The 13566-nt window shown below is 35.9% G+C and overlaps 3 protein-coding genes across 5 annotated transcripts; all 3 read left to right on the plus strand.

The window, feature by feature from the left end:
* LOC100251758 (RING-H2 finger protein ATL74) lies at positions 1–1654 on the plus strand. The gene has a single exon (XM_002271437.4). It carries the CDS (start codon positions 859–861, stop codon positions 1444–1446), a length of 588 nt encoding a protein of 195 aa, XP_002271473.1. The 5' UTR covers positions 1–858; the 3' UTR covers positions 1447–1654.
* A 1240-nt stretch (positions 1655–2894) lies between these two features.
* Positions 2895–4386, plus strand: LOC104880011 (uncharacterized). The gene is made up of 3 exons (XM_010655040.3): positions 2895–3577; positions 3658–3969; positions 4073–4386. The coding sequence occupies exons 1-3, from the start codon at positions 3224–3226 to the stop codon at positions 4115–4117; spliced, it is 711 nt and encodes a 236-aa protein (XP_010653342.1). The 5' UTR covers positions 2895–3223; the 3' UTR covers positions 4118–4386.
* A 3980-nt stretch (positions 4387–8366) lies between these two features.
* LOC100246618 (probable serine/threonine-protein kinase PBL11) lies at positions 8367–13290 on the plus strand. Of its 3 annotated transcripts, none has more exons than XM_002271531.4 (5): positions 8367–8643; positions 9861–10533; positions 11143–11400; positions 11972–12091; positions 12418–13290. In XM_002271531.4, exons 2-5 carry the CDS (start codon positions 9904–9906, stop codon positions 13054–13056), a joined length of 1647 nt encoding a protein of 548 aa, XP_002271567.1. In that variant the 5' UTR covers positions 8367–8643; positions 9861–9903; the 3' UTR covers positions 13057–13290. The 3 variants fall into 3 exon arrangements, with proteins under 3 accessions (XP_002271567.1, XP_010653340.1, XP_059595366.1); XM_010655038.3 differs by having other exon boundaries at positions 8380–8638; XM_059739383.1 differs by lacking the exon at positions 8367–8643 and adding an exon at positions 8671–9535.
* Positions 13291–13566: the final 276 nt, after the last annotated feature.

A 13566-nucleotide genomic window follows, 5' to 3' on the forward strand; every position in this document is an offset into this window, starting at 1 on the left:
ATATCATACAGGCAGACCATCTAACCCAACGGTTGTGATGAGTGGGGGAATAGGTTTGATATTTACAATTGTGAACTTGGGATTTGGTACTGAGGATTATTAGGATTTATAAAGTTGCTGATCATGATTAGGTGGGCAAAAAGGGATCCCAAATGTATCTCGCTTTCACTATGTATCTTCTCGTTTGTGTCTTGTATATATCTCTTGACCCCTTCAAAGCCTACAATCATCACTTCACAAGTCCTGTGCGCCACAAAGGTCAGTCCTCTGTAGTATGTGGATGTGGATGATAAGGAGAAGAGTAGAGGTCACCTGCAACTAGGAATTATGAAGCTCAGGTAAGGCTGTGAAAAGTTGTTTCTTGTTCCAATTTCGATCCTCTTTGTGGGTTTTCTTTTCCCCTTTTGCCTTCTTGTTGTTGGGTTTTGGTTCCAAGGAGAAACCAAGCTGGCTAGAGAGGACCATCTCTGATTGAGAAGCTGGAATCGTGCAGCAAACGGTCCCTTATTCGGATAGCAAATTACCATTTCTTTTTCCCTTATCCTAGAGACAAAGAAGATGCTCTTTCTGTGTCCCTTTCTAGTTGGAATCTCGACAACATTACTGTAAGTCTGTAACTCGAAAGAACAGCCTTCGTCTTTTGCCATAATTGAATCAATAAGAGCGTAAGAGCAGAAAACATAGGCCTGCACTTTTCCCTTTTTTTGCTTCTCTGCAGCTACTTCCTCTCTTGGGTAACTCCCTTTAAGTTTTCCAAGCCGTTAGTGGTTAGATTAACCCTTCTGCTATAGCCCCCCGAGTAAGCTCAGCTGGGTTTGTGAAGTTGTGGAGTGCGGAACCACTGAACCAAGCTAGAAAATGGTGAATCCGATTCTTCATCATCTTCATCATCATCATCATCGCCTCCTGCTCGATACGCCGGAGCCGAGCACCATGTCAAATGGGAACAGTACTCATGAGGCTTATGTGAACGAGACCAACTTCGACACCAACATGGTGATCATCCTAGCAGCCTTGCTATGTGCTCTAATAGGAGCACTTGGGCTCAACTCAATCGTGCGCTGCGCCATGCGCTGCAGCAGAAGGCTCTCCCCGGAGTCCCAGGGGCAAGCTGCTACTGGCCTCAAGAAGCGTGCTCTGCGCCAAATTCCGGTAGCAGTTTATGGGCCCGGAGTGGAGATTCCGGCCACTGAATGCCCAATTTGCCTGGGCGAGTTTGTGCAGGGGGAGAAGGTTAGGGTGTTGCCCAAATGCAATCATGGGTTCCATGTGAGGTGCATAGACACATGGCTGGTGTCACACTCATCCTGCCCAAATTGTCGCCACTCATTGCTTGAGCGCCCAACAACTTCAGACGCAGCTGGTGAGGTTGCCCCGGAACAGCCACAGCCAAATGGGTCCACCCACCAAGGTAGCATTGTCATTGCTGTCCATGAGACAAGTTAATAATGCTGGCCTTAAAATTAAGCCTACTAGGCTACATCTTTTGTTTCACCAGTACTGAACTACCCCAGATTGCAAATGCTAAAAGTTGTTTTTCAGATGATTCAAAATCATAGTAGACATCAAACCAACATGCTTCTGTTATGGGCTTATCCACATTTCTCTTCATTTCTAAACAAATGGATCAATACTAGAGGAGAAGTTTCCGTGATCTTTGTCCATGTGCCTTACCAAAATCCAAAGGTTTTTCAATTGGGTGGTGCATTAGACAAGCTTTCTTTTCTCCATTTAATAATCTGTGTAACGGCCAAAACTGATTTTGGCGATGTATTGGTGAGTGAAAGTGCCTGCATACCACCCACTAAAGTGGGCTGAGATTTCCAAATTTCACATACTCTGTTTGGTTGGGGAGAAAGTGGGTGAGAGAGAGGGAAATTTTGGACTCTTTTCAACCGTATGGGTTTGGAATGGTTGAAAGGTTATAAAATCTGTTGCGTCTACGCTTCTTAGCAATTAATGGAGCATTAAGGTCTCAACCTACAATCGTTGAAATAAAAAGAAAAAAGAAGATAACTTCCTTGGGCTGGCTCATCTTAGCTCTAACATACTAAAATCTCATTTCAGAGCAATGCCCCCAGTAAATTTTCCTGCACCTCACACCTTCTGGGTATGAGGTCCTCCAATCAATGACATTAATCAGTGGGCCATCCACTATCTACCTCATTGATTGAATTGCTTCTAAATCCTTCCTGTTCCTTCAACTGCAAAGGAAGCTTTGAATTTTAACCATCCACGGAACATCAGATAATGACAGATGGGGGGCTCGATGAACTCTTTTGTTTCATCTGCTCCTCCTTAGATGACCCATCATTCCATGCCATATCATAAACTGTTTTATTCCCAAATAAACAACCCTTGTTGATTATATCTTCTGAAAGAGCAATCAATCCAATGGCAGTAGTTAGTACTTAATCAGAACCATCAAGTTGGACACCATTTTTAAAGCTCTTTTTGACAGTTCCAGAAAAAGTATTACATAATATTTTATCACCAATCAGAGCACTTTGGTACGGATTTTGCGTATGATATTGAAGTTTTTGAACTAAACTTAGGAGTGATGTATTTTTTGACAATACCTTTCAAGGAAAAAGTTCTAAAACTATGGCCATGATTCCTAAAAAGAACTAAGATTTTTTTCCATATTAATTCCATCAGTTAGAAACACAGCTTTGTGGGTCTAAGATTTGTAAGTTGGGCTAATTTTGATTCCATTTCAAGTTAAGGGATTTTGAAATGGGGATCCCCACCATGGCCAACCTAATGTTGGATTTGAATCCTGAGAAAAGTTGCTTAATGAGGGAATTAGGGGTTTGGCCCCAACAAATTGGCATCACTTCCCACAAGACCTTGTATCAAACCAATATTTGAGAAGAATACTAAATTTTTAATATATGCTAATAAAAGAAAATTAATTAATCTGTAAATAGCAAATACAAAAAAATGGAAAATTAAAATTTGGCAAAAATGATAAATTAGTCTCCTAAAACCGCTGTACCTTTTCACTAAAAACCCTACTCACCAATCATCATTTGGGCCTTGACCTCCAAAAGCCCACTTTCCAAGTCCATGGTTTTCATGGTCCAGCACGAACCCCAAACCCAAATGGTGGTGAGTACTGAGGAGTGAGGATGAGAGCAATCAAAATTTAAAATCAAGGAAAATTCAGGGGTTCAACGGCTAGTAAACAGTACACCATTGAATTCTCGTCTGAGAGCACCAAATGCAGGCAAATCAAGAGCAGCAGAAGCAGCCATGGAGTCTCCAAGTTCATGCCAAGGCCAAGAACTTCAATTTCAAACTCAAGGCCACCCAAATCATACCCTCTCACAAGTTCTTTCGCCTCTCAGTCTTCCTCAAGGTCTGCTCTTTTTCCCTTAAAGCTAGATCTGAACGCGGACCTCCAGCGTCTAGGCAACACCGGACGCCACTCAGATCCAAATTCGCCAGGATTCTCGAGAAAATTCGGTCCCGAGGCACCAAGAAACCAGCCATTTCTGCTGTGAAAACCTCGAGTCGTCGACGCCCAGAAGCTAAACTTCCCCAAAATCAGCGACCGAAACGATTCGCTTACGAGGTAATGCGAAATTACACATGTTTGTTTTGATGTTGATCCAAATTCTAATCAAAATTTTGATGGGTTTTATGTGTTCACAGGAACCTATCTACGTGGGTTCGATAATGATGAGAGGCCTGGCTTTTCTTTCTCGCTCGGTCTCGGTGAAGGACCACAGTGGAATCATCATCCACACCTCAATAATCTTGCTGTACCTTGCTTTATTGTTTAAGAAATACACGACAAGAGAAACTAGTAATCTATTGGCAACTTTGATTGCTGCAATAGTGGGTTGTTCGCTTGTGTTTGATATGAGCAGTGGCCTGAATTATAATGGCGGCCTTGTTTCAGAATGTGTTTGGACGATCTGCAACTTGGCAGCCTCTTCTGGGTGTTTGTATGTATTTTCCCAGGTAAATTTTGCTCCGTTCTAGCTCTTTATTTTGCTCTCTCACACTTGAAGTTAAGATTGAAAGCTTCATCAGTAATCAGAGGCCACTTGCTCTTAAATTTCAGGTAATTTTCTCAAGGTTTTTTCAATATATGAAAGCACTCAGATGATTGGGGTCTTCTGGCGATGATACTGGTAAGGCTTCTTGTTTGTTCCATTGGTGTTTTCTGCAATGGTTCAAGCCAGATACTTGAGGAGTAAATATTTTACAAAGTTTGAATAAATTTCTTTATTGTCCATTTTTAAGACACTTAAAAGTTTGTGAAGCCAGAAATCAAATGTAAAGCTAAAGGTCACAGGCCAGTAGACAAAGTGTAATAAGAATTGGTGTCACAAAAATTTGAAAATTTTAATTTTATATACTGCCTTCATGCTTTAATTTATTGTTTGTAAAGTATCTTTCTCAACTTCACCTTACAGTGAGTGAAGTCCCAACCCTTTGAAGAAGGTGGGGGGGATGGGAGGGTGAAGGGGGAGTGGGGATCATCACGGTAGGCAGGGGCAAAGCTAGGAATAGGATACGGGAGCAATAGAATAGAGGCTAATTTCAAGAGGGGCAAATATAAGCCAAGAAGCAATGTTTGGCTCATCTCTCTTAAAACTGAGGTATTTTTATTTTCCCCCTTTTGGGCCTTAGGTGGGAAAAAAAGATTGTGGAATTCTAAATTTTAGATATAAATTGTTGAAAATGAGTTTGGAATTGGAATGTGTTTTTCTTTTTTCTTTTTTAACTTCTTTTTGTTTAATTAATCATCCCATGATTTTTATTTTTTTTTAAATCAATGTTTCCCTTGAGATTTAAAAAAAAACAAATTAGGTTAGCTATATATTTCATCTTTTTTTAAAAAAAATTAGTTGTTAAAAAATATCAAACTTTTAAGACTCGAGGAAAATTAAAAATCAGGAAAAATTGACATTTACCATTGAGCGATTTTATAAAATTGATAGAATTTTAGCTAAAATTCCATTATTTTCATAAAAACAAAAATATAATGTGGTTCATCAATTGAAGAGGCTTTTGCATTTAAGGTAGGCTATAACTATTGATCGAGGAAAAAACCTTAATCGATCGAGCATTGGTCGACAAGTCACTTAACCAATCAAGATTTTTGTCTTACAATGATTGTTTGTTATACTTTTGTTCTTCTAACAATTAATAACTTAATTAACCATCAATTGATTGGTTTAGTTTAAATTGTTCCTAAATGTCAAATAATTCACATTTTTAACATAATTTTTCCAAAATAAAAAAATAAAAAATTGTTGCATGACACCATATGGAAATCTCAACCCACCAAATGTTTGACAAATAAACAAGAAGACCATTCCTTCAAACAAAGAAAACGAACAAATAAAGAAGCTTCCACCCACTACATGTCAAAATACTAATATTATAAACAAGCATGATGACTATTAGTCTATTAGAATAATGATTATTGGTCCAACTCAATTGAAAAAATATATCTCAGGCAATAATAAAGAATATAACAACAAATAATAATATATTAATCTTGTCACCCTCAACCATCCTCCCTTCATTCTATCTAATTTATTTAACCAAGATTGAGAGAATATTTTTTTAGATGCCTTAAAAAAACCATTAATTAAAGGTTATAAAAACTAGGGGTGACAAAATTTAACATGATTGGTTAATATGACACAACCCTAACACGTTTTTTGCGGGTTTGAGTTAAGTATAAATAGTTTAGATCAAATACGCATTAATTTAGATCATTAACCCACATAACATGAATTTGACCCCATATTGAACCATTTAATAATCTCGTTATTAATCTAATTATATTTTCAAACTACTTAGTTAATATTTGACTTATTTTAAAATTTTCTTTTAAATAAATAGGTCAATTGATTCATAAACATTAATCATATAAATATATACAATTCTTTAACTCAATTCGATTATTAAATAAGAGGACTTGATTATTAAATGTATTAAATGGATTACACAACGTGTTACCTATTTAATAATGAGGTAGTATTGGGGTTTATGTTTTCTATACGATTATTATTCATGTCGAGTTTAGGTTTATGTAGTAAAATACCTAAAATTTGACATGACACAAACATGATTCACTACTGTGAATTGCCATCCCTTTACCAATAGAAGATTAAGAATAAAATAATATATAAATTTCAAATATCGTTCGGTCATGGGTTGTCTATGGCTCCTTAAGAAAAGTAGTGGTTGCATCATCATTAGAAGTAATTGCATCCTTATTTGAAGTGTGACTCCATTGTAGTTATTTTGAATTCTTCGATAAGAGTATGGTAAGAAAACTTTTGAATGAATGGAATAGTCAATCTTGATCGAAAAAAGACTTACTTTTGAAGTCATTGTTTATATAAATTAAAAGTCGTTGAAAGTTGCATACCTCAATATTTTTAAATCCATAAATTATGACAACTAAGGTAGTTAAATGTGTTTAATGTACGTTTAGTCATATTTTTATTTTGTTTTTTATTTATATTTTATATTTTGTTTTTAAAATAAAAAATTTTACATATAAAAATGAAAATTCTTTTATAAAAAGTATAGATTCGTCTTATATCTTTAAAAGTAATTTTAAAACCTTCTAAAATTTAAGGTAATATTTTTTTTTACATCAATTATTTTGAAATAATTTTTAAAAGTATTATTTTTTAACATAAATCTCTAAGAATTCTTGTACTTTATATAAAATGTAATATCATTTTATAATTTTAAAAATAAAAAAGAGAAAGTAAAGGTAATTGTTTTTCAAAATAATTTTATATTATCTAAATAAAGAAAAAAAAAACATGTTTGGTAAATAGAAAAGAGATTTCTGATATTAAAAACAAAAAACATGATAGGGTTTATTTGGTAACTATTTTAAAAAATAATTATAAAAAATAGTTTTTTAAAGCTATTTTTAATTTTTGTAAACAGAAATATATTTGAAAACTTAAAATGTTTTTAATATGTTTTAAAAATATTCTTTTATATATAATATTTTATTTTTAATAATCTTACATTTTGTATAATTATTTTTTAAAACAACCTTACAACAAGAAGTGAAAATCATAATTGTTTTTTAAAATAGCCTTTAAAAAACAAGTGAAAATAACATAAAATAACCAAAAGATGTTTTCTAAAAAATACACCATATTAAATAGAATACAATTTTTGATGGTCAAATGTGTTTTTTTATTATAGAGAACATAAAATTGTTTTAAAAAATAGTTCACAATGCTCGTGATTTTAGATAATATTTTTTAATTATATTTAGTTATTTTCTAAAGAGTTATTTTTAAAAATAATTAGAAAAATATAAATAAGGATTAAAAACTTATATATAAAAATATAAAAAACATGTTAAGAATATTTTAGTTTTCAAATAGAATTTTATTTTATAAAATATTAGAAAATGGTTTAAAAAAATTGTTCTAAAAATGGTTTTAAAAAATTCTTATGAAATATTGTTTTAAAACATATTAAAAACATAAAAATCATGTGAAGAACATTTTAGTTTTTTTTTTTTTAAAGCACTAAGTATAAAATTTATTTTCAAAACATAAAAAATATGTTAAGATTATTTTAATTTTTTAAATAAATTTTATTTTATAAAACATTAAAAAATAATATTTAAAAATTGTTATTGAAAACGGTTTTAATAATTCCAAAATTTTCATTTCAACATGCAAAATTGTCAACATTTTATCGAGCGGCAAAGCAGGCCCTTCACCAATGCTTCATCCTGAAAACCGAAAGTAGGCCCGTGAACCAGGCCCAGGCCCAGGAGACAGCGGTGGGCCCGAATTCAGCCACGGGAGCAGGGCGCGTGGGAAAAGGCACCAAAGAGGAAGAGAAACAAATAAAAAAATGAAAAAGACAAAAAGGGGGGGGGGAGGGGGTGATGTTGAGTAGTGGGTTTGAATGGGAAAACGGGGACCGTAGATCTACGGGAGGCAAGAGCAGATCTGACGGGACAGGTTGAGAGTCAAAGAGCTATCTTGATGGGTCTCTTTGACCACACCCTCCCTCTTTCTATTTTAATATTTATTTTATTAATTAATAAATGACTCAAGTTTTCCAACTTTGACTGCCTTGTCACTTCATTCCAGGCCCCTCTTCCTTGAATCTCCAGCCACTCTGCTCCTTCACCCCCATTTTTATCATCTTGCCCCTCCCCCTCCCCGGCCATCCCCCTAGGAAACCAAACTCAAGGGGGCATTCAGGTAAACTCACAGTGAGAAAGCCACTTCTGTTGTTTTACTGTAACAATAATAATAATGAGACTTAATAATTAAAAATAAAAATATTTGAATTTTTATTAATTAAGTATAAAAAAGGAAGGGGGGTTTTGGGTAGGTTTGACTAGTGCTTCATTGGGGGCTCCATTCCAATATTCTTATCATTTTTTTATTTTTATTTTTATTTTTTTTTCTGTCATACTTTTTCTCTCTCACAAGTCACAAGAAAAATCTTTCTCTTCCTTTTCCTCATTTTCCTTTCTTTGACTTGCTCAGGGTTTCGTTTTTATAGTATCAAATCTCCCTCTCTTCTCTGTTTATCTCTTCCAAGATCGAAACTTTACTGCACCCAGGGCGCAATCGAGATCAGTGGCTGTTGCAGAGACGACTTGTTTTGGGTTCGGTTCGTGTTTTTTTTTTTCTTTTTTTCTTTTATATTTTGGGGCCTTGTGTGTTCTTGTTTATGTTCTGTCTGGTTGCTGGGAAATCCTAGGAGAAGAAATGAATTCTTTATGGAGGTTTTGTGGTTGAATTGGCTGTTGTAGGATTGTAAGGATTATTATTATTTTTTTTTAATTTTCTTTTTTTTCTTTGGACAATTTCTCGGCATCTAAACGAAGAATTTCATTGTAGAGAATTTTGGAATTGTATTATTGGGAAAATTTGGAGTGTTTTTTTAGCTTGATTTTTTTTTTGGAGCTATGATGTTCTTGTTTTGATGCTTGACTTGGTTTCATCATGCTAATGGGGATGTTCAGTTGAGGTATTCCGACTGCTTTGATGGCCTTAACGTCCATCTTAGGAAAATTCAACCAGCTAATTAGTTTTTTTCCCCTCTCTAATCGCGTGAACCTTGGTATCTTTTGGTGTTTTTTTTGGGGGGGTTGAGATTTGGAGTAGTTTTGGATCTGAGTTGATTTTGATGCAGATGATTGGGTGCTGAGTTTATGGGCTTCTTCTCATCTCTTTTTCTTTCATGAAGTATTAATGGATTTGCCGTGGGCAGGGGTTTTTAGGTGCTATTTACTTTTGATGTTGGCTTACTGTTTGTTTTTATTTCATATTTCTGTATCGTCTAAAGGTGAATTAAGATTGGCCCTGGAGATTGCAATAGTATATTGCCTTATCCACATGCCATGTTGCCACTCTGTATGTCTTTAGGGTTTTTGCTGAAAAATCATTGGAGGTTTGTAACTTTGTAGGTAAACATGATTTGAAAGATTGTATCAATGTGGAGGACATACATTGGACCGTCTCTCATCGCTGGCCTAGCAGAGTTGAGAAATTCTTTTAAGGTTTGGGGTCAGGCCATGTATGGATCAATTAGAAAGACAGAAATCAAAACATTCTGGACCTTTTTTTTTTCTAGGTTAATTGATAAAACCTTATTCTAATAAAATTTCTTGGTGAATCTTATTGTATTAAATGCTTCTAGTTTAGTCTTTGTTTCTTCATAGTAAGAATTGCTAACTTAATTAAATAACAAACAAAAATTTTCTTGCTGGGTGTCATAGGAAAAGATTTTGAGGCTCCTATTTTGTTTTTCATGATTTTGGTATTGTTGAAATTCTCAAGTTTGAAGCTTGCAATGACATGTCATTTCCTCATTTCATCTGGCAGGAGCATACAAAACCTTGTCACTGGTGAAGACATTGAAGATAAAATGGGCTGTTTCAAGGTTTTGAAGAGTAAGAAGAAAAAGGCTGAGCGCACTGCTTACATTAAAAGGATCAATCCTCAGGAGCTAACACCCACTACACTGCCTGAACCTAAACTTCAGAGCCGCACACTTCAATCTGCACCCCCAAGTTTTAGAACCCTAGTTAAACCTGTTCAACCAGTTAAAAGAATCATTAACAGTAGAACACGAGCATTGTCCGCCCCATCAAGCCTCAATACAACTGAACAAGATGCGCTTGCATCAAATGAATGTGAAGAACAAGAAGAGTTGAAGAGTCGTGTTGGATTAACAAAGGAACAGCGATCGCCAAACCCTCAGCCTCTTCCTCTCCCATCACCTCAAGGCACTGTTGTACTGAAAGCTACAGGAAGTTTTAAAGCAGGGAATGCGAGTGGCCCTCTCTATGCTTCTGGCCCACTGCCATTGCCTCCTTTAGGAGCACTCCGGAACTTTGGCTATGAAGAATTATCAAACGCCTGCCTCAATTTCTCTTCAGATCGATGTGTGTCGGAAGGACTTTCATCCATAATTTACAAGGCTTCCTTTGGGGATGATGCTTCAGGTTCAAAAAAGCTGGAAGCCACTGTTACCCGGCTTCACCCATCCACCCAGGTATCACGACTTTCTGGTTTTTTATTTGAATGCAGGCCCTGGATTGATTATTATGTCATGTCTTTATTCCTAAACTTCCTGCAGTTCTCAAACTGTTGCAAATTATATATGAGCATGCTAACATGACTAATGTAATTGAACTTTGGTGCACCCCCTTTTAGGCATCTCTTAGTATACACTCTTATTTGCTTATCAATAAAAAAGCATGACTAATGTAATCGAGTATATGAGCTATATCTCATTGATGAAGCAACTTTTATGTTTCAACATTCTAATGATTTAGTTTTAGGGCAAATGTTTATAGAAGTTTGAAACCGAGATAAATTTTCACCTGCCTGTTTGTATTTTTCATTTTTATCTCACTTTTCTTTCTTTATTCCCCTCTATAATACAAAATATCGCTAACGCAAATAGATTGATTTGAAGCATAAGTCTTTTACAATGTATAATAAATTCTGCCAATTTTGTAATATTTAACCATGGCTTTAGATTTGCTAGGAATTTCTATGATTCTACTTTTTTATTCTTTTTGATTTTTTTTTTTCTTTTGAAATGTTTTACAACCCTCAGTACACTGAGATATAACCCATCCTGTTTGTGCTCATCTAGGGTTTAAAGGAATTCATAAACGAGGTAAACACGCTTGCATCATTGCAACATCCCCACCTCTGTAAGTTGCTTGGTTTCCATGCGCGTGAGGGATCTGACCAGAGGATGTTGGTTTATGAGAGGCTCTACCATGGAAGCTTAGACCGTCTTCTATATGGGAGATCGGATGGGCCATCCATTGATTGGAACACAAGAATGAAAGTTGCTTTATGTGCTGCACAGGGTCTCACTTTCTTGCATGAAGAAGGGCCTTTCCAGGTAAGCTGAAATCCTGTCTCTGTTCTTTTGAAGGATTAAAATTGAAATAGATGGTACATGATCCCCCACATGGTCAACTAGTAACACTTCTCAGTTTATGTTGCATTTTTCTTTTTCTCTTTTTGGTATATTGCCCTTTCTTCGTTTGATGGAAATGCACATGGGAGATGATAAATTTCAATATGCCTTATCATGTTCTATCATTATTTTGGCTTGAGCTTCTATCCTTTTAGCTTGCTTGCCCAGAGTTGCATTTTTTTTGGTAGTCATAATAAAAACTTTAATTCTGTATTTCATGCTTGTCCAATCCATCAGTTCTGTAGATTTGGTTGAAATCCCATCCAGTAGGTCCTACGTTGTGAATGTTCCAGGACAGTATGGCAATTTTCATGATTGGTGTAATATTTATTGAATGTGACCTTTTGGTGGGAGATTGCTTGAAATGCAAATATTTCAATTCCTGTTTTTCTGTTTCCCTCAGATCACTGTCCCAATTCTGTATATTAGGATTTTTTTTTTCCAGTGGTTGTTGTTCTTGTTGTGTACTGAGAACTTCCCTGTGTGTTTACAGGCTATGTACAATGAATTTTCAACTGCCAATATACAGATTGACAAGGATTTTAGTGCAAAGCTTTCGGGATATGGTTGCGTTGGCCACATTCCAGAAGCAGATGTTTGCAGTAGTTCAGTTGTAAGTGCTTTAACTCATATGAGGATAATTCTATCATTGTTTTGGTTTCCGACTGCGAGATACTACTTTTCCCATGCATAGAGATGGAATAGTACAATCATGACAAATAAGACACTTATTATTTCTGCAACTACTTCCATCAAGTAAGACTAAATCCTAATACAACAATGAAGTATTTACTTCTCTGAAACTGTCATAACATGACAGCATGGTGATTTCTGGTCTTTTTTACACGAGTTCCTTTTGTTCTGGGTGCTTTTCTTTTCTCTGATTTGTTTTTGATCCTGGGGAATTAATTATCTTTTGTGCCATGTCCATTTATTCAGGCAGTAGCAAATCTATCAGTGGAGACATTAGAGAGAGGATTACTAACTCCCAAAAGCAATGTTTGGAGTTTTGGAATAGTTCTTCTTGAGCTACTCACTGGGCACAAGAACCTTGACAGCCGCCATCCGAAGGAAGAGAGGAACTTAGTTAAGTGGAGCCGACCTTATCTGGCCGATGATTGTCGACTCTCATTGATAATGGATCCTCACCTAAAAGGCCGCTTCCCTGCCAAAGCAGCCCGAACAGTGGCAGATATTGCCCAAAGATGTCTTCAGATGGACCCCTTAGAAAGACCCACCATGAGAACCATTGTGGAGCATCTCAAAATCATTCAAGACATGAAGTATTCCTGCCGGTTTCCTCTGCAAGAGCCGGCAGCAGTTGCTGGAAAACAGATGTCAAGATCGCCTAGTCTCAATGGGATCATTACCCCAGCGCCCAGGCTAAGTTTCTCCCCTTCTCCGCCATCAAGAACCCACCTCTCCGTTTCTCCAACAAGACCGCCTGTAGTACCCGTGTCTCTTCCTCCCCGAGCCTGTTCCTCCACTCTCTCTTTGGAGGACCTTGAACGGCAGGAAAGCAGGAAATCTTCATCATCAACATCCACCTTTCGGAGGCCCAGTGTTGAAGGTTTTTGATTGTCAATAGTATGCAATTTTTTCATTTTCATTTTTTTTTTTGTTTTTTTCTTTCCCCTTTTGTGATTCAACACAATATATAGAAGATAAAAAAAATGTGGTTCTTCCACCTTTCCATCCCTCAAGAAGATGCAACAGAGGAGGATGCTATTTTGTAGATAAAAAAGAAAAAAAAAGAAAAAAAAAGAAAAAAAAAAGTGTGAGCCTCTCTTCTTATTGGGTTCAGTTAGTTTCCTCCTCTCCACAATTTGATTTTGCTTTTTCTCCTTCCCTCTGGCAAATGTTGTTGTGATGTCTTCATTGAAATGAAAAACTGATTTGTTTGCAATTTGGGTAGAAAATATTGGAAAGGTTCAGAGAATCTGAAATTGGTCAAAATTTGGCTACTTGAACAAATCAAATTTCGGCTTGACAATGACACCTCATTAATAATATACCAATCCAAACTCTCTTCATTTCTTCCAGAAAGGAAAGCTGGAGTTGCCTTTCCCATCTATTTTCCTCTAAATT

The sequence above is a fragment of the Vitis vinifera genome, chromosome 8 (assembly GCF_030704535.1).
Source record: "Vitis vinifera cultivar Pinot Noir 40024 chromosome 8, ASM3070453v1".
Lineage (NCBI taxonomy): Eukaryota > Viridiplantae > Streptophyta > Magnoliopsida > Vitales > Vitaceae > Vitis > Vitis vinifera.